This window comes from Aethalodelphis obliquidens, unplaced genomic scaffold (assembly GCF_003676395.1).
Source record: "Aethalodelphis obliquidens isolate GAN/ISIS:26980383/991018 unplaced genomic scaffold, ASM367639v1 scaffold5, whole genome shotgun sequence".
Taxonomy (NCBI): Eukaryota; Metazoa; Chordata; class Mammalia; order Artiodactyla; family Delphinidae; genus Aethalodelphis; species Aethalodelphis obliquidens.
In genome coordinates, this window is record NW_020837949.1 from 71,290,393 (window position 1) to 71,310,481 (window position 20,089).

At 37.5% G+C, this 20,089-nt stretch overlaps 1 protein-coding gene across 1 annotated transcript; it reads right to left on the reverse strand.

Annotated features, from left to right (window-relative positions):
* Positions 1-8,169: 8,169 nt before the first annotated feature.
* Positions 8,170-9,310, reverse strand: FERD3L (Fer3 like bHLH transcription factor). The gene has a single exon (XM_027101336.1). The coding sequence runs from the start codon at positions 8,891-8,893 to the stop codon at positions 8,402-8,404; it is 492 nt and encodes a 163-aa protein (XP_026957137.1). The 5' UTR covers positions 8,894-9,310; the 3' UTR covers positions 8,170-8,401.
* Between the last annotated feature and the right edge of the window lie 10,779 nt (positions 9,311-20,089).

A 20,089-nucleotide genomic window follows, 5' to 3' on the forward strand; every position in this document is an offset into this window, starting at 1 on the left:
CTAGTGTTAGAGTGAAAAGGAACCATGTGAATATAGAAGATAAGTCCAGGTGCCAAATTTTCAAAGACTGTAAATGGCAGAAGTAACACAGGATGTCCAAGGATGCATTTTGGAACCCGACGTCCCCCTCTGCTGCTCCAAATAGGGGTCTTTTCTCTTTTCTTCCTGACTCCTCTCTGTTGCAGGTGGCAGCCACTTAACCTTCCTGGGTGCACAAGGACTCCTATGTCCCTCAGAAAACCTAACACAAAGCATGGCCATGCTACCTCATTCCAGTTGACTAGGCTGAGTGAGTCCCAGGTTTTCGGATTTCACATCAGCCATCATCAGGCATGCATAAATGCTTAGTACATGAGGCAGTCCTACTTCTCAATTACTTTCACAAATACAGCAGCCTTTCAAAGTGAATTTGCTCAGAAAAAAAAATTACTAGAGGATTTACCAATTGAGCTATCGCTTTTTCATATGAAAGCTTTTTATGCAAAATTCAGAGATTATTTTAGGAATGTAGGATTTACAGTGACCTTCCTGGCAGACCAAAGATTATAATTATGTATGTCATGGACCAGAAGCCTTACCCTTAAATTTTTATGGTTTTAAAACAAAACTAAACAAAAACACTTTATTAGGGCAACAAGTTGGGCACAAAATACCATGCTAAAAGACTAAGTCTGAAAGACTTTGATTCATTTAGGAGAGACAGGACAACTATTTAATATTGCTTTTATATGTGTTCTCATGAGTCCTTCTTAAAAGGCTGAATTGTCATTTTGCTCTGCATACACATTCAACATTGAAAGGGCATAAACAACAATTACAATATTGGCTAAATATTTATTTTGCATGAGGCACTGTACTAAGCACTTTACATGATCTCTTATGATACTTTTAATAATGTGTTAATTATTTCCACTTTACAAATCAAAGTATTAAAGCCCAGGAATTTTAAGTGAGTTATCTAAGTTAGTAAGTAGCACAATTAGGATGACAATTAGGATGTGAAGCTCCTCACTACTATAAATCCATACCTGAGAATGTAATCTGGCCAAGAATGTCAACATGGACCAAGGGACATAGAATCAGATACTCAGTTCTTGACTATGACCTTTAGGGGTACAGTACTGATTTTTATTCCAGGATCCACACAGTAGCATGCACAAACTTGGTTTCACTTTATGGAATACTTAAAGAAAAATTGTAGAGCATTATGTGTATCAAGTGTATGTGAATGTCTCCCTGAAATTAATGATAATTTACATTTATAAGGTGCTTTATAGGTTCAAAGTAATGTCAAAATAATTATCTATTTTTTCACTTTTTATTTTGAAATATGTACTTATAGACTCACAGGCCATTACAAAGATGGTGCACAGAGGTTCTGTGTACCCTTCACTCATTAGGTTCTGTGTACCCTTCACTCATTTCCTCCATTAGTTATATTGTATATAACTACAGTACAGTATCAAAACCAGGTACTGTACAGTACAGTACAGTATCAAAACCAGGAAATTGACATTGGTATGAAATGATACAGTTCTATTTCATTGTATCACATGTGTATTAGTGTAACCACTATTGCAATTAAGATACAGAACTATTCCATCAGGAATCAGCTGATTTGAATAAATCCACACTGATTTGGAAAGCATATATTTAATATAATATCTGGGCTGCTGACAAAATAGAACTCCTTTGAATGAATTTAGTTCATTTTTTTCAGATTTAAAGTCACTTCCTTTTTAATATATGTTCTCTTACAGTAGCAGATTAAATTAGGAAGTTTTGGAGGTATATTGAGGGTTTATTGCTCCACTTAGAAGGATACATAGACTAGGACTAAATGCTGACACTTACATATTCCAGGAATAAGAAATTTGGGACAATAAAAAAATTCATTTCATTTTTTTCAGCTTATTTTAAAGCATTATACAATGAGCCCTGCTCTTTATATATTTTATGCTTTCATGTATTACCATTGGTGGTGAAGTTGATGTCTTATTCTTTGAGTTTTCATTGCCATAGAACTGGAAGGGATATAATAATAATTATAGTGATGATGATGTGTATTTTAATAGTAGTTACCATTTACTGAGTGCTCACCCTGCACCATTTAGTCTGTATACATATTTCAGTCAACTCTCATAAAAGCCCTATGAGACGAGTGTTATTATCTTTAAAGATGAAGAAACCGAGGGTCAACAAGGTTAAGTAAGTTGTACTAGCTTTCACAGCATTATGCTATGTACTTGTGATTCAAACCCACCTCTGTCACATTCCAAAGCTTGTGTTTATGTTCATCAAAAGAGTTTTTTCTCTTCTCTTCTGGCAGGATTGCACTGAAGCCACCTGAGGAAAGTCGTGGCTTTAAAATATCCATAGAAGATTAGTTCAGAGACTCTTCAAAAAATTCCATCAGTAGTCCACCTTCCCCATTCCACTGCAGCGATTAAATCCCTCCGCATGATATGCCCATGCCTACATTTCTGATCATCAGTAAAGATGAACATTTACTATTTTTTACCACACTATTTCTACTTAAATACAACAATCATACAATCGTTCAGAAATAAACTCAGACCCTGAGAGTTTGGTCTCTGAAATCCTTGACTGTGTGTAAATCTTCGCTTCACTATTTATGAGCTGATTAACTTTGGGAAAGTTATTTAACTTCTTTATTCCAAAGTGATTTCATCACTAACAGAGTAATAATCATGTCTATAGCCTAAAATTATTGTGAACTTCAATAGTTATCAACATGTGCTGTCATGTAAGTACGCAATACAGTAATTATAGACATTACTACTTATTATAGATATTACTTCATCCAGACCTAATAATCCAATTATTCTCTTGTTCTCCTTTAGACCATTTCTAGTTTCTCCAACATTTCACTAAACTATGGGATTAAATGTAGCCAACATTTTACTAAACTCTAGGACTAAATACAGTCAATCCGTTTAAGATCTGACCAGTAACAAATACAGCCTGTGAAGTTTTGAAGAAGTTACAAAATTATCTGCAGTAAAATAATTGTGTAATCACATTCATCATTCATTCATTCACATATGTTTACATGATATTGTTGTCTTCTACTGTTCGCCAACTGTTTGTTCTATTTCCATATTCTCATATTTTCCTCCTTTTTGAAGACTGGAAATCATAAAAAGCTGTCCATAACATCTGCTTTGAGATCATCTACGTTTGCTGGCTGCAGGTGGAAATCTCCTTCACAGAGCCTTAAATAGAAGGTTGTAAAATGTGGCCTTTGAGGGAGCCAGAGTGTACCAGCCTTTTGTATAATTTATCATCCACAGAGTGTTAAGGTGCTTTTGATCTTGAAGGCAATATCTTTCAAAGAAATGTGTTGCTTACATGTGACCACTGGTCCTTTATAGGAATCTCAGTATCATGCTGATTTCCATAGGTGAATGAATTTTTAAGATGGTAAACTGATGCCTCAATTTACTTGAGAGACTCTAGATCTTGTTGAAATCCATTCAGAGGATCAAATGAAAGAAAGTATGCGAAGGGTGCTTTGAAAACAATAATGTGCTAAGTAAACATTTTATTATGATAATTATGACATTTTATTATGATAATTCGCAGCATATTTGTCAAACTCTTGACTTCACTGAATATTAAATGTTCTTTGCCTTCTGCAAAACTGAGTGGAATTCTACCAAATATTAGCTGTAAAGAATGTTTAAAAATACATTCATGCTATTCTTTGCATTTCCTTACACGTCCTTACGGAATGTGTTTTAGGCACAGAACTAAAATTTGGTATCACAGAGAACATTGTGGAAATTTATAGGCTTTGGTTTATAGACACTTGAAGAAGTTTTTCCATCTTCCTGGTATTTTATTCCTGTCAGTTTGCATTGCTTCTTTCCTTTCCTTCTCTTCCTTCGCCAGGTTTGGTTTTAAGCTTTGGATTCAAAGAAACCCCAAAGTCAAAACAAAATGGTCAGAACTGCTGACTCTTGTTTCGTAACCTTTTTTAGTCAGGCATTCACAGGAAGAGAGGGCGCTGACCAGAAACTGGGACTAACTTCACCCAAAATGTTGGGAAAGTTCAGGAAACTTTGACTGAACTTGGGTCAAGATATAGATATATACCAACACTTTTCTAACACATTCAAACTATAATTTAATCAAGTAATATCACCCAATAAGTAGAGTTAGTACTTAAAGTTCAATATTAATCTGCCAGCTATTTTTGATAAAAATAAATCTAAATAAAAATAATCTAATTTATATTTTGTATTAAATAGAATCTCTTGGTTTTTAAAGTTGCAGGTACATTTGGGAACCTCACACATAAAGTATACCTAAGTGTCTTCATTAACTTTGAAATTTTCTTTGAAGATTTATAATTACAAAAAAAAGTTATGCTAAACTGTGCTTTATCAAGTTTCATTTCAAATTTTTGAAGCTGTTATAAACCTTTCACAATAGTGTTTTTATAATGGAAATGCTGACAAATGCAATAATAAACACGAATCCCAGGGTCTTAATTTATGTTCATGCAGGAATTATGCATAATAGCATGAAATTTGGTTCAGTTTCCAGTGCTAATTTTGCCAAAATCTGTTTTCACATTGGGTAACTGTAAAAGATGATCAGCCTGAATGGCTGCCTGTTGATGGCAAAGGCTTTTGATTATTTTTACTTTCCTTGGAAAGCCTGATTATCTTTCAAATATGATTTCATTTAGATCTTTTTTTTTGGTTTACATATCTGAATACTAATAGTAACCTGATAGTTATGGGGAACTTAGTTTGAGACCAAAAGGCAGTTTTCAGTCAGTAAAGAGTGTATAAATAAATCGCCTCCAAGCAATGTCTAAAATGGTATTTACATTCCAAACGTCCAAATTACTTTAAGATTTCAAAAACCAATTATTACAATTTTCCAGAAGTAATTGATACCCTTAGAATTTTTTTAACTGTTGGAAGGTATTGAAAAAACTATGTCTGCTAATATTTCTATCAATGTTGGTTTAGGAGGTAATAAAGAATAAGACAATTTTAACATAGGATGTATTAAATACTAAAATCACTTGTATTAAAGAGTGCACTGAATTTATGGATCTCACATGGGAAAACTAAAATTATCACGTTGCTTAGAAAAGTTGAGTGTCAAGACATCGAGGTGTTTAGATTCATGTTCGAAATGCAGATAATTTTGCTTTATCTCTATGGATGATTTGGTATAAGGAATAAGTCAATCCATTTTTTTCTGTATTTTTTTTTTTTTTTTTTTTTTGCCACTCCGTGCAGCATGCGGGATCTTAGTTCCCTGACCAGGGATCGAACCCATGCCCCCTGCACTGGGAGTGTGGAGTTTTAACCACTGGGCTGCCAGGGAAGTCCCCATTTCTCTGTATTTCTGATCCTTATTTGGTTTCAAATTACTCAGTTAGTACAATGATTAAGAAGAAATTTTAAGAGACTTTATATTTTAGAGCAGCTTCTAAGCATATAAAAAAACAAAGAACGAAGCATTTATGAGCTGTAACAGTTTTAAGAATCATGGACATAATTCTAATAATAATGGGAAAAACCTTTTTATTTAGAGCTTCTTTGGGTATTATTTACTATACTGAATAAGAAGTATTCACTGTAGGATACCATGAGATTACTAAGAATATAACAGAATGGTTCAGAATATGAGGGAGAGCATTAAGGATGATGGATGGTTGTATTTACTCTTCAGGACCCGATGATTTTGAGGTCCTTTGTCTATGCAGTTTTTAAAAATTTCTTATTTTCAAAATTGGCTCTTTCAACAAAATATTAATGATTCCTAAAGTTGAATCTTTTTAGAAAAACTTATTCATCACTTGCAGATTTAAAAAAATGATGTTTAATTCTCAGGAGAACTTTAAGTGGGAGAAGGAAGGGAGCTTCAATAAACTCTTTCAATTTTGAACCCATTCACCCTATATGTAAAACGTCAACACACCTTTTTAATTGAATGAATAAATAACTGGATAAACATGAGGGATTGATGGAGCCACTTGCACTACAGAAGAAGTTGGGGAGCAGATACTGTTTGATGATGAGTTGAGAAATAGTTATTTTTCTTTGACACATTAAAATGAGTAATTTTAAATGTGTCTTTAAAAATACACATATGCTAGTCTGAGCAGTCAAAAAGTTGTCTAGAAAAAGAGGAGAAAATGAGTAATTTTATTTTATAAAACTGATACAGAGGTCATTGTCCAAACTTCAGTTTATTTTAGTAAAGGTGCTAGAGAATTAAAGAAAAAAATACACTCCCTGGTTTTGTTGTTGTTTGGTTTAGTTGGTTACCTTTTTTTCTTTTACCTGTTTATCCTGATGTTCTTATGGTAGAGGTGGAAACAGTCCTGGTGAAAAGATACTCAAAATAAGAAATCATCTTTGCGAGGGTAGTCATTTCAGAGCTAATTCAGTTCCTATAGATAGGAGAACTAGGAAAAGTTTTAAATGAAGGTGTATGAGAGACAAGAAAATCGCTGTAATTCTGGTGGGAGGGAGTGTGAACTGGCAGATCTGCTTGGAAGGCAATCTGGCCATTTGTAGCCACACACTTAAATGTTCACTTGATGAAAAAATTTCACTTCTAGTTACCTAATATCCGGAAATTATCAAAGGCAGAGAAGACATTTATAAGAATGCTCTTGCATCATCATTTATTTTTTTAAATAAGAAAATATCTTAGCTATCCACTTGTAAAGGATTGGAGTTAGGTTGTGATACACGGATATAACAATAAAATACAATGATTAGAATTACGTTTGAATAATATTTAAAGGGAAAAGTGCTCATTCTATAAGGCTGAGTGGAAAAAGATAAATTCCAAAACTATCCCAAATTTGTTAAACACACTGAATTTATTTCTGTATAAAAAAAGACTGGAAGGAAATAGATAAAAATGCTAACTGTGAGGTAATGAGGAGTGATTTAAATTTTATTTCTTTTTTAAACTTTTATTTTCCAAACTTTTTGTGATGAGTATATATTACTTCTTAATAAGATGAATTATATTTCTAAAAGTATGATAGGGAGATTTGTGTGTGTCTGTGTGCCTCCGCGCAAGGATGTGAGAAGTGAGAGCAAAATAAAGTGTTGGAATAACAGGATTTATTTTTAGGATTACGGACTTTACAGTTAGATGGGCATTATTCATTCCGCTTCCTCTCCTCACTTACCTACTCCTGTCTGAAGAACCCCAGTTCAGGTGTTAGCAGGTTGCCCAGAAGGAAGAACTGTGGAATGGCAGACCGTCCAAACTCGAGGGAGCCCCTCAGCATGGTCCTGCTTCAACCTCATCTCCATCGCACACATTTTGGCAAAGTGGAAGAATGCAACTCCTCCTCTGACGTTTTGTCTCTCCTGTCCCTAGATGCGAATAGAATAATAGCTATCTTTCCCTACCTTCAGCTAAAAATTTGAAAGTGCGCACTCAGGTGTCGCTGCCCCTGGGAGGACCCAGCCCTTTTCCCCCCTGTAGGCGACAGGGGAAAGCACCCGCGGGCGGTAAAGGCTCGGGGCGCCCAAGACACCCTGTAAACCCAGGTGCACCTCCAGCTCGTGGGCCGGAGCAGTCACCTCTGGGTTCAAGCGTCCATAACAGGGTTGCTGTTCTGAGCCTAAGGGGAGGGAAAGGGAGGGGGAGGGAAGGAAGGGGGGGGATAATGTTCCTTTTTAGAGGTCGCCCGTCCCTTCGACTCCCCTTCCTTTCTCATCTCCTTCATTCTGCCTGTCGACAAGCCTAAGAGGACCGGAGGAGAGATCCGGAGCCCCTTGGCCTCTCGTAAGACCCAGTACCGCACTCCTCGCGGGTTTCTGGTCCAAGGCCTCCCTAAGAGCACGGCCGGAGCGGAGTGCCTGCCTGGGATGGCTGAGCACCGATTCTTGAGGCTTAAAAAAAAAAAAAAAAAAAAAGTAGGAATGCCTCTTTTATATTTACATTAAAACACACACACACACACACACACACACACACACACACACACACACACACGTAAGAAGGAGGGAGATATGGGACTCCATAGAAGCCCCCGAAGTCTTCCTTTTCGGAGAGGATTAACGTCCCACCCGCCTGACAAAAGCTGCTTTGGGGCGTGGGCCTCGACTGACCCAACTCTTTCTTAACCAGTCCTAACTTGCCCCGCCCGCTCCTGCCCCACACTCCGCTGAGAGCGATCGCGTATATATTAACTCTACGGCTTCCACGCTTCTCGAGGGCTGTGGGAATTTTATAATCCAGAACCAAGCTCCCGAAGGCCAGACGTTCTGTCTTGGAGCGTCCCTCCTGGCTTTTCAGCCACACCCACTGCCGGGTCCCGAAACACCCCAAACCCGCGCGCGCCCAGGCGAGGAGGGGGCAGACACTTTCATCCCACACTGGCTCAGCCGGTTTCCTTCTCGAAGCTCTCCAAGAGCTCGGTCATGAAGGAAATGTAGACGATGGCCAGGCGTAGGGTCTCGATCCGAGACAGCCTCTTCTCGTAAGCAAAAGTGGGTACCTTCCTCCGCAGCTGGTCGAAGGCCTCGTTGAGGTTGAACATCCGCTTCCTCTCTCGGATGTTGGCGGCTTGGCGCTGGGCGTACGTGATCACTCTTTTCCTCTTGGGGCGGCCCAGCAGGGAGGCGCCTCTCCCGTGCTCCTCTTCCTCCTCGTTTCCCCCCTCTTCTACTTCACCCTCCTCTTCTTCTGGATCGTCCTCAAAACGCGCCAGACTCCTGGGTCCTTCCTCTCGGAGCACAAGGTCCTGGTGGTCTCCATAGGGGACCCCGGGTGCGAAGTCGCAGAGAAGAGGGTGCCCCGGGGAGGCTAGGGACAGGTCTGCGACGAAGTCCAGCACGGTGGCGTCCACGCAGCTCTCGGGATAGGCTGCCATCGCGTCGGCTTGGCCCTGCGTCGCATCGGTTTCTCGAAGGGAGGGGCGAGGCTGGTTATGGGCTTCCTAATAGCCCTGAATCTGATGGGTCACCATCACCGAAGGACCAGGGGACATTAATATTTATAACCAAGCTGATAACAGGATTAGTTGCACCGACAGGGAAGGCTCTGACAACGTCGCTCCTCTCGAAACTGATGGAAGAAGACAAGCTTGAGCACGCATGGAAGACTCAAAGGGACAGGCCTCCAATTCTGCGATCCTTTTTGCTGTGCCACCTGGGACAGTTCCTTCTTGGCAACAACTCCCAGCCCTTACCTGCTGTGCTTTTTGTGTCTCTCCACACCCCAGCAGCCAACTAATATTCTTCAGGCTCCTTATCTCACGTAGTTCTTTAATTTAGCTTTGGATTTTCAAAGCAAGGATGTTTTCCACCGCTCTGGCTTCTCCTTGGCTTCAGAGTAGGAGTTCTGAATCTTGCCACCCTAGGCTGCCAGTGGGTGTGAAACAACTGCATGTGCTTTTAATGATGTCCTGAAGAGGGGCCCTGTCTGCCAGGGGTCGAGGGGAGCTGTTTGTCTGGTATCCCAGTGCAGCGGCTACTGAAAGGCAAGATCTTCCATTAGCTTAAGTAAGCACGGTAGGGGGGCCGAGAGTGCATTCCCCAGAGTCGCTGTTGGAACCGGCTTTCTCTTTCCACTGGGTTGTAAACAGCTCTCCTTTCGCTTTACCAACCCTGACTTCTAAAATCTGTTTTGCTGTAATCAGTCTAACAATTGAGGTACTTGACTTTCCTTTCCTAACCCTATCTCCCACCCAGGTAAATGATTTTACTTAGAGGGCAAAAGTTATGACAATAAAACGAAAAAGGGAAGCTCAGAATATTTCCACCCAGTGTGCTTTACTGTATAATCCCAGCATGGGAGGCAAAGTAAACTCTCCCCCCCAAATAAAACAACTTCAGTCTCTTTTCAAAACTGTGATTCACCCTTTGATAAACCAATTGGTCGATCAGCTCACCCTCTGTTGAGAAGTCTTTCAAATTTTAAATTGCTGATCAGTATTCGTGAACAAAGAATAACCCTGACACTTCTATCTGGTTTGTTTCCCTCATTACCAGCCTACAGGATTTAAGAGTGGAAACTATACTTTACTGCATTTTATTTAAGAGAGATTTTGGTTATCTTTTTTTTTTTTGAGATGAAAAAAGACTTAAAATTTGGATAGCGAAAATAAAATTTTACTGATTTCATATTATATATATATATATATATATATATATCTAACAAAGAAGGGTTCATTTTTCCTTCTTCTTCCTTTTTTTTTTTTTTTTTTTGCCAGTAGCTATATTTATTTAATTATTCTGTGTAGGGATTTTTAAGAAGACATGGTGGGGCAGAACAACATAGTAGAAAATCATTTTAAAGATGTGTTAAAAGAAATAGCCTAAAAAGATGAGTACAGAGATGCCTTGGTTCAAGGGAGAAATACCTAGGACATCAATTCCTATTAACAAGGTAAGTTGAGACTATGATGGTTAAGTTAGTACATTGGACAGCTCCCAGAAACCGCTTATTTCTAACAGGTAAGCACAATTCCTTTTCTTTTTCCTAGCCTTCCGGTGAGTACTCCCAGATACTATTAAAGCAATATCATCTTGTAGTCTTCTTTTTGCTTTCTTCTTCTTCTTCTTTTTTTTTAACCCATTTGTGTCTAGGTTCTCCCTTGCTCTTTTGTCCTTTAATTAGTTTTCTTTTCTCTTGCTTGTGTTTACTCTTCACTCTCCAGTTTGCATTGTGATAACTCAGGCAGAAAAGAAACAAAATTAATGTTCCTGAAAGACGTAATGAGAATGAGATCTTTGATTATGATTACCTATTTGGTTTTTACTAAACTTCTCTCAGAGAAGACTGAAGAATAAAAAAAGAATTGGAATTTCAACAGTGGCTAAGGAAAAAGTAAGTGGGAGGATTAATTTTTGTTTTGACAAGCAGTAACATTCTTTCTAACTCTTGTTTAACTTAATGCATTAAGCGTTTGGATAAATTTTATAGTTGATTTGCAGTTGTTGAATGTTTCTCATGACTTATTTTTTCCTTTTAAATGCATACATAAGTGGAATAAATACCTCACCTAGTGAGAATCTAGTTCTACATCAAACATACATTAGGACATTTAATGAAGGGAAATATGGTAGAAATTTAAATTTAAAATTTAATAAAATAAATGTCAGAAGCTATCATGAGACTCTAAGAGACACTTTTCTTGGACTAAAATTCTTTATGATTTTCCCTAAGGGAATGAATTTTTCAACAATCACATCACAAAAGAAACTGTAGAAAAATTAAAGGAACCAATACACAGGATTGGGTTGAAACTGGGTTGAGATTCTCTATTAAAATATTAGAGAATTTATTAAAATGTTTAATACGCATGCATATAGCAACTATTTAAAAATACCTTCTCTTCAATTTTATCACAAAATCCCAAGATAAACATTTCTGTTTGTACCACAATAATTTGTTTATCTTACAAGGTTCTAATCATGGTGACATAATCAGAGAAAAATGTTAAAATCTAAGTTATCATGATTGAATCTACTTTTTGTTTATAAGTATAATTAATTATAGAACAGAAATAAGTGAAATTGCTTTCTCTGCTTATTTTGAAACATCCATATTATTAAAAAAAAAGGTTTTTGTGGATATTTGGTTCCACAGCAAATATAAATAGTAAATGCAGTAAACTTGTAAAGTACGATATAGTTTAAAACAGTTCATTTCACTGGAAGGAACTATTATTTTCATTCCTAGATTTGAAAGAAGAGAGAAACATTTTTTAAAAACCCAACTGAGGATTAAAGGACATTAAATTCAAACTTGATTCTTTTGGGTTCCAGGCCTATAGATGTTTTATAATTATTCAGTGACCTACATGGAGGCTTTTGGAAAGAGTTTGATAAGCCCTCAACAAATTTTGATCAAGATGTTTCAGGAAATGATTACGAAATGACAGTTTTGCTTAGTTTATTACCTGCTTTATCTCTGTTGGCCATCCCAGTTAAACATTAAACATTTTGTGTATACAGATGGTCCCTGATTTACCGTGGTTCGACTTCAATGATTTTTTTGACTACTATGGTGCAAAAGCAATACACATTCAGTAGGAACTGTACTTCAAATTTTGAATTTTGATCCTTTCTCTGGCTAGTGATATGCTGTATGATATGGCTCTTGCAATGCTGGGCAGTGGATGCAAGCCACAGCTCCAAGTCAGCCACGCTATGGCAAGGGTATGCAACCCATACACTTAAAACCACTCTGTACTCATACAGCCATTCCGTTTTTCACTTTCAGTACAGTATTCAATAAATTACATGATATTCAATACTTTATTATAAAGTGAGCTTCGTGTTAGATGATTTTGCTCAACTGTAGGCTAATGTGAGTATTCTGAGCATGTTTAAGGTAGGCTAGGCTAAACTATGATGTTCAGTAGGTTAGGTGTATTGAACACACTTTGACTTTCAATATTTTCAATTTATGATGGCTTTATCTGGATGTAAGCCCATCATAAGTTGAACAAGAGCTGTACGATTATCTTGTATTCAGAATCAAAGCAGAAAAAAATAAATGACCAGGAATAACCTGAGCAGTAACTGCTAAGGGGGCTGGAGCATGGGATTAAGAGTGTTAAGGAGAGAAAAGTAGATAAAAAAGTATCCAGCGAGTAAAGCAAATACCTAACTCTCCCAAATTTATTAAAATTCTTCCCTTCCTTCCCTTCTTCGTGCCCCTTCTCTTATTCTTATAGATCATTAAGCAATTTTCAGGAAAATGATAAAATAAAACAAAGGTAAATGTTTGTCATGATTGCAGGGAGAAAAGTCTAAGAAACACTTCCTTAGCTGACACAGAGACAGGGGCCTGCATTCTCTTCTTAATCCATTTCAAATTATGCATGGTTTATGGCCTTGGCTGATTTTAGAGTTAGGAGAATGTATATGCATCTCTTTTATTTTTCTATTTTAGGTAAACTATTTTTTTTAAGTTTAATACATATACTTAAAAATTCACCAGTCATATATGTGCAGCTTAATGAATTTTCATAAAGTAAGCATACTCATGAAACCTCTGCCCAAATTGAGGAGTAGAATGAACCACTGAAGTTAGAGATTATGTAAAAACAGGTAAATATTAAGTATATGGCTTGAGACTATTTCAACCTCTCCCACAACATTGTACCTATATCGTGTCACAGAACACTCTCCAAAGTATTATTCTTGACTTCCAAGATTAATTTTGCCAATTTTTGAGCATTATATAAAAATAAACTATGTGTACTCTTTCATGTCTTTCATTCAACATTTTAAAATGGGCTTCATGTATATTATTCTCATTGCTGAATAGTATTTCATTGTGTGAATATATCTTCTACTGTCTATGGGCATTTGGGTAGTTTCCAGTTTTTATCTATTACAAATAGCAGTGCTATGGTTATTTCTGTACATAACTTAGGTGAGAACATTTAGGCATTCCTGTTTTTGTATACACCTAAAGTAGGTTATGTATATGTTCAGCTTTAGTAGTTATTGATAAGTTATTTTCCAAAATGGTTGTAACAATTTATACTGTCACCAGTGATGTACTAGAATTCTAGTTTCTTCACATCCTTGTCAACAGCTGGCATTTTCAAGCTTTTCTGAAGATGTGCATGTGTATCACATTGTGGGTTTGACTTGCATTTCCCTCATGACAAATGAAATTGAAAACCATTTCTTATTGGCTAATTGGGTACTGGCTCCTTAGTAAAGTGTCTGCTCAACTGTTTTGCTAACTTTTATATTTATTTATTTATTTATATATCTATTCAGCTATGACTCCTATGTCATATATATGTATTACAAATATATTCTCCCTACTCTGTGGCCTTTTTTTTCACTCTTAATGATTGTCTTTTGATGAAAATAAATTTTTATTTATTAAGACAAATTTTTTAGAGCAAAGTCCATAGTTCTATCTTAGGATTCACTTTTGATGCTGTACATTTTATGGGTTTGGATAAATGTATAATAACATATATCAAACATTATAACACAGAGTATTTTCACTGCCCTAGAAATTCTCTGTGTTCTGCCCATTTATCCCCCATTACCCCCCAGCAATCACTGATCTTTTTATTATCTCCATAGTTTTGTCTTTTCCAGAATGCTATATAGTTGGCATCACACAGTATATAGCTTTTTCATATTGGCTTCTTTCACTTTGTAATATATATTTGTTTTCTCCATGTCTTTCATGGTTTTATAGCTCATTTCTTTTTTGCACTGAGTAATATTCCCTTGTCTGGGTATTTATTTATCCATTAACCTACTGAAGGACATCTTGGCTGCCTCCAAGTCTTGGCAATTATGAATATAGCTGCTACAAACATGCATGTGCAGGTTTTTGTGTGGAGCTAAGTTTTCAGCTTCTTTGGATAAATGACAAGGAGCATGACTATTGGACTGTATGCTAAAAGTATATTTAGTTTTATAAGAAACTACTAAACTGTCTTCCTAAGTGGCTGTACCATTTTGCATTCCCAAAAACAATGAATGAAAGTCCCTGTTGCTCCATATCCTCACCAGCATTTGGTGTTGTCAGTATTCTGGATTTTGGTCGGAAGTTTTTAGCTTGAATAGAGTCCAAATTATCATTTTTTTTCCTTCATAGTACTCTTTATGTCATGTTTAAGAAATTTTAACCTATTCCAAAGTGATGAAGACATTCTTTTTTGTTTTCATCTAAAAGCTTTTTTTTTTTTCCTCTCACATTTAGAACTCTAATCAACCTAGAAGTGATTTTTCTATGGTATGAGTAACAGAGGTGGTGGCCAAGATTTATTTGGTTTTCAATTGGATATCCAATTAACATAGCAACATTATTGGAAAGCCCATCCTTTCCACATTAAACTTATTCATTATATGAAAATATTTCCAAATAAAATGAGCGCCTTTTCTGTCTTTAGAAGCTCTAGGAAAAAATTCAAGAAATGTAAAAGAAAATCAATTCTATGATTTGAATACATTTAGAGTTAAGAAATTCTTACTTACATTCAAATTAACACCTTTAACTAACATTCTAATTAAAATCCTGAGTTCAAATGAAAGCAAGGGCTCCCCAGAATGCCATAGTTCAGAAATTGGCAAACTTTCTTGTTAATGGAAAAAATAATAAACAATTTAGGCTTTTTATAGGTCATACAGTCTCTGCTGAACTAGTCAGCTTTGCCTTTCTAGTATAAAAGTAGTCATAGACAATACGCAAATGAGTAAGAATGGTTGTGTTCTCTAAAACTTTGTTTACAATATTTGGCAGTGGGCTGGATTTAGCCCTTGGACTTTAGTTTGCCGATCCTCACTCTGGTTAATGAGCCTATCTCCACATTCCCTGTGACTCCTAATATGGAGACTTGCTAAGATAAGGCACTCAGAAATATAAGTGAATATAAAATTGGTGAGCATATATCTTGTTTATGTGTGTATATGTGTGTGTCAGGGAGTGTAAAAATGCTCCTGAAGCAATTGAATCTGTAACTAGTGTCTTTGAAATTATACTGAGGTGCTATAGAGTAACAAGAAGAGGCTGGATGGGAAGCATACATACCAGGTTAAAGTTACCACTGCAGAGATTAAAGACTTATCTCTAGTCACTGAAAACAAATGCTCTGCTGATGATCTGCTCTTTAAAATATTAGTATTGCTAGGCCGTGGGTGAAATACATTTAACTAGGAATAAGTAAGGAAGAGATAAAGTTCCTGGACAGAGCAGGCTTCTACTTTGTGAATCGCTTCTCATTGTCAAAATTCATTCATTCAATGAAAAGGGCAGCTGTTTCAAGAGGCTTAACCTTTCCATCCTTATTTCCACCTACATACCCTCTTTTTGCCATAGATAACTTGTGGCAGAAATTGCTCATTGTTCTCCAGTATCTACTTAACCATTTTCCTTTTAGTAATAGACCCACCCACACATATTTTAGCTGAGCCCCACTAAAATTATGCCAATGGGTTAAATCAGAAGTGATATATGCAAGTTCAAGTTGGTCTCTTGAAACCTTTGCATTCTACTTTGTCCTTTGCCTTCTACCCACAGCCTAGAATGTGGGTGCTTTGGTGGTGAGCTAGCATTGACCATATAGACAAGGACATCACCCTATAGCAGGGGTTGGAAACGTTTTTCTGCAGAAGGCCAGATAGTACATATTTTAGGTTTTGCTGATCTCTGTCACAACTACTCAGCTCTACCATTATAGTGTGAAAACAACCATAGATAATACACAAATGAATAGGTGCAGCTGAATTTCAGCAGAATTTTATTTACAAAAGTAGATGCCAGGCAGAATTTGATTCTCAGGCTGTAGTTCGCTGACTCCTGCCCTAGAGGATGGCAAAGCAACAGGAAACTGGGACTTGAAATGATTCAATGAAGGAGAGCTGAACCTCTCAAATACAGATTAACATGTGAGAAAAAAATATATTTTCAGTGTATCTCAGATCTCTTTTTTATAGTGGTGTTTTCTGCTGGCACCTAAAAAACTAGACCATGATTTGAAAGATTAGACAGATATGTTACTTTATATCTATTTTTAAAGTATCATACAGAAAAACTGCTTAAAATTGGTTATTAGTTTTTTTTGCCCCAGGTTTTCCCTCTTCATAGGAAATAATTCCATTTCAGTTAGCCATTGGAATAAATGTATTTTCCAGATTTTTGAATATATTAGTTCTTAAATTAGTTGTCATTTGAACGCTCTCCAAATTCTTCACTTCTTTTTGAAAAACGTGGAAAATTAGAGAGGTGTGAAGGCAAAAATATCCCTCAGGATGTTATAAAATACTACCCCTAAATAACTTCCTTTTTTTCCTCATTTCCTATACTATATTTTTGCATGTCATTTATTTATTTATTTATTTGCGGTACGCGGGCCTCTCACTGTTGTGGCCTCTCCTGTTGCGGAGCTCAGGCTCCGGATGCGCAGGCTCAGCGGCCACGGCTCACAGGCCTAGCCGCTCCGCGGCATGTGGGATCCTCCCGGACCGGGGCACGAACCCGTGTCCCCTGCATCAGCAGGCAGACTCTCAACCACTGCGCCACCAGGGAAGCCCTGCATGTCATTTTAATAGTAACTTTCCTTTGTAATAAATGTTAGGAGTTTGACACTCATCCTTAAGTCCATAAGTTCTCTGTATATTTGGAGATTAATACTATATGTGTAGTTTTGCAATTTAGTAATTTTTCAGTTTTTGCCATTATACTATTCATTTATGATATGGGGAAAATATTAGTATTTATTAGTATTAAATTGAAACATATGTAACTGCCAAAAATCAAACAATATTCTAACCTAAAAAAGTGAGCAATTTAAGTTGGTTCCATGTAATATATTCAGACTCCTACTTAATAAGAAAATGAAATTAAATGTATTAATATAATGAATGTACTAATCACATCAATACAAATTATAAGCTGTTATTCTATTGCATACTAAACTTTATTGCACACCAAATTAATTAAATTAATTAATTTATTTGGCCATGCTGGGTCTTTGTTGCTTCACACGGGCTGCAACTAGAGGTTGCAGCGAGTGAGGGCTACTCTCTGTTGCGGTGCGCGGGCTTGTCATTGTGGTGGCTTGTCTTGTTGTGGAGCAGGGGCTCTAGGCATGAGGGCTTCAAGTGGCAGCACGCAGGCTCAGTAGTTGTGGCACGTGGGCCCCAGAGTACGTGGGCCTCAGTAGTTGTGGACTAGGGGCTTAGTTGCCCTGCGGCATGTGGGATCTTCCTGGGCCAGGGATCAAACCCATGTCCCCTGCACTGGCAGGTGGATTCTTAACCACTGGACCACCAGGGAAGTCCCAACTGCACACTAAATTTATATATAATGTTTTTCAACAAATTCTTATTGAATGCCTATGATGTGCCTGATCCTTGCAGCACTAATCTAAGGGTTTGGATTACATCAGTGAACAAGATAGGAAACACAAAAAATTCTTTATTGTGTTGAGGGTGGTAAGTGCTATGGAAACAAACTGCTTAGTGTAAGTGGAATCATGAGTGCTGAAAGTTGGGGACAGGTTGCTCTTTTGAACACGGTTATCATGTAAAAGTCTGATTGGAAGGTGATATTTGAATAAATACTTGAAGGTACTAGGGAGCTAGTTAAGTGCACGTCAAGTGAGAGAACTGACATTTCAGAGAAGATAGGCTAGAAGAATGCCTGGGATAGTGGAGGAACATCACAGAGGCCATTAGCCAGAATTGAGGGAAGGAAGAAAATTAGGAGATGAGGTCAGTGTGGTAGTATGAGGCAGGGTTTAAGGACCCTTGGCTTCTATTATTTAAGGACCTTGGTTTCTACTTTGAGTAAGATGGGTATCCGTTGGAGCCTTTCGAAGATTTACTTACTGTTTAAAAGAATCCCTTTGGATAATGTGTTGAGGATAAATTCTACAGGTAACAAGAGGGAGATAGGGAGACCTGACCAGAGATTCTTACAGTAGCCCAGGTTAATAGTGGTCTCTGTAATGTGCAGTGGTTATATTCAGGATATATGCTGAAGAAAATTCAACAAGATTTGCTGATGAATTGTACGTGGAGTATGAAGGAAAGAAGAGAGTCCAGGGTGATCCCAAGGTTTTAGCCTGAGCAATTGGAAAGTGTTGTGACAACTGAAATGAGAAAGACTCCAGCAAGAGCAGATCTGGGGGAGGGTGAAGATCAGGAAATCAGCTTTGAACATCTTAAATTTAATGTATTTATTAGACAGTCAAGTGGAGACACTGAGTAAGTTTCTACCTCTCTCAGGGTAAAAGTCATCACTGTGTCTTAAAAGGCACTATTTTACATGATACACTATTGTCTCACCCCAACACCTGTGAGAACTTGTCTCTTGTTATTTTCCCTCCTCCCTCACACTGCGTTAGCTATGCTGGTCTCTTTGCTGCTCCTCAAACATGCAGGCACATTATCTGCCTCAGTGCCTTTGTATTTCTGTTGCCTCTGATTGCAATGTTCTTCTCTCAGACATCCACATAGCTCACCCCATCTCTTCCTTCTGGTCCTTGGATAATGCCAGCTTATCAGAGAAGCACTCCCTGATCACCCTGTATAAACTAGTACTCCCCCTCCTCTGCCTTGCACTCCCTAACCTTCTCACCTTGCTTTATCTTTCTCCATTGCACACAAAGTAACTGACACAGTATATACCTACTTTTTCACTTGTTTTACTTTCAGTTTCCCTCATTAGAACATGAACTCCAAGTGGTAACCATGGCAATTAACTGCTTGGATTTCTCTTTTAACTGTAGGGATTGCAATTAGCCAATATTATCCAAAAGCAATGCCTTCGGCCACGGCAGCATTCAAGGTGAGGCCATACTCTTTCTGGCCAGCCTCAGCACATAAGGCATACTAGGGCCTGGACATTTCTGCCCAGTGGGGGACTTCTTCAATAGAGAATATTTGCTCCAGAACTCCCAACTGTGTTTGCTGAGCTTTTGTCAGCTCCACATCATAGTTTGAGGTTCTTCTTGTGCAGTCCTCATTCCTCTTATCTTTTTTTTTCATAGCTGTTAGATCAGTATTATGGTCTCAAGCTTTTCTCAGCATAATTCTGTTTTTCCCGCTTAATCTTTCCCAGGAGTTACCACTCTCCTCCCCCAAAACCCAACCACCACCACCACCACCACCACTACCCTCTTGCACTTCAAACTCAATCTCAGTATCTCCTTTCTAGAGGATCTAAACTGACGGTTGCTACTAAGAGTGTTCTGAACAAGTGGTAAGTGGGATTGGGATTTGGGGAGTGCACCACTTGCCATCCTGAGTGGTATGTGAGACACAGTTCCTGTACAAACTGGTGGTCCATTTGCTAAAACTTTCAGTGGTAGAGACTAGGAAGGATATTCTAGTGGAAGGGATTACCCTGTGTAGTGTAATGATGCAGACTTTTGAAAAGTATGAAGGATGCAATGCATCGAAAGACAATGAAATTGACTGGCTGTTAATAAGTTGCAATGATATCGTAGTGAAAAAAGGATAATAAAAATTTCAATCAGTTTACAGATGACTTAAAATGAAGTGGGAAGGCAAGAAGTTCTTATCTCCATCAGTGGGAGAGCAGAAAATTTGGAAACTAAATTTAGGACTCAATT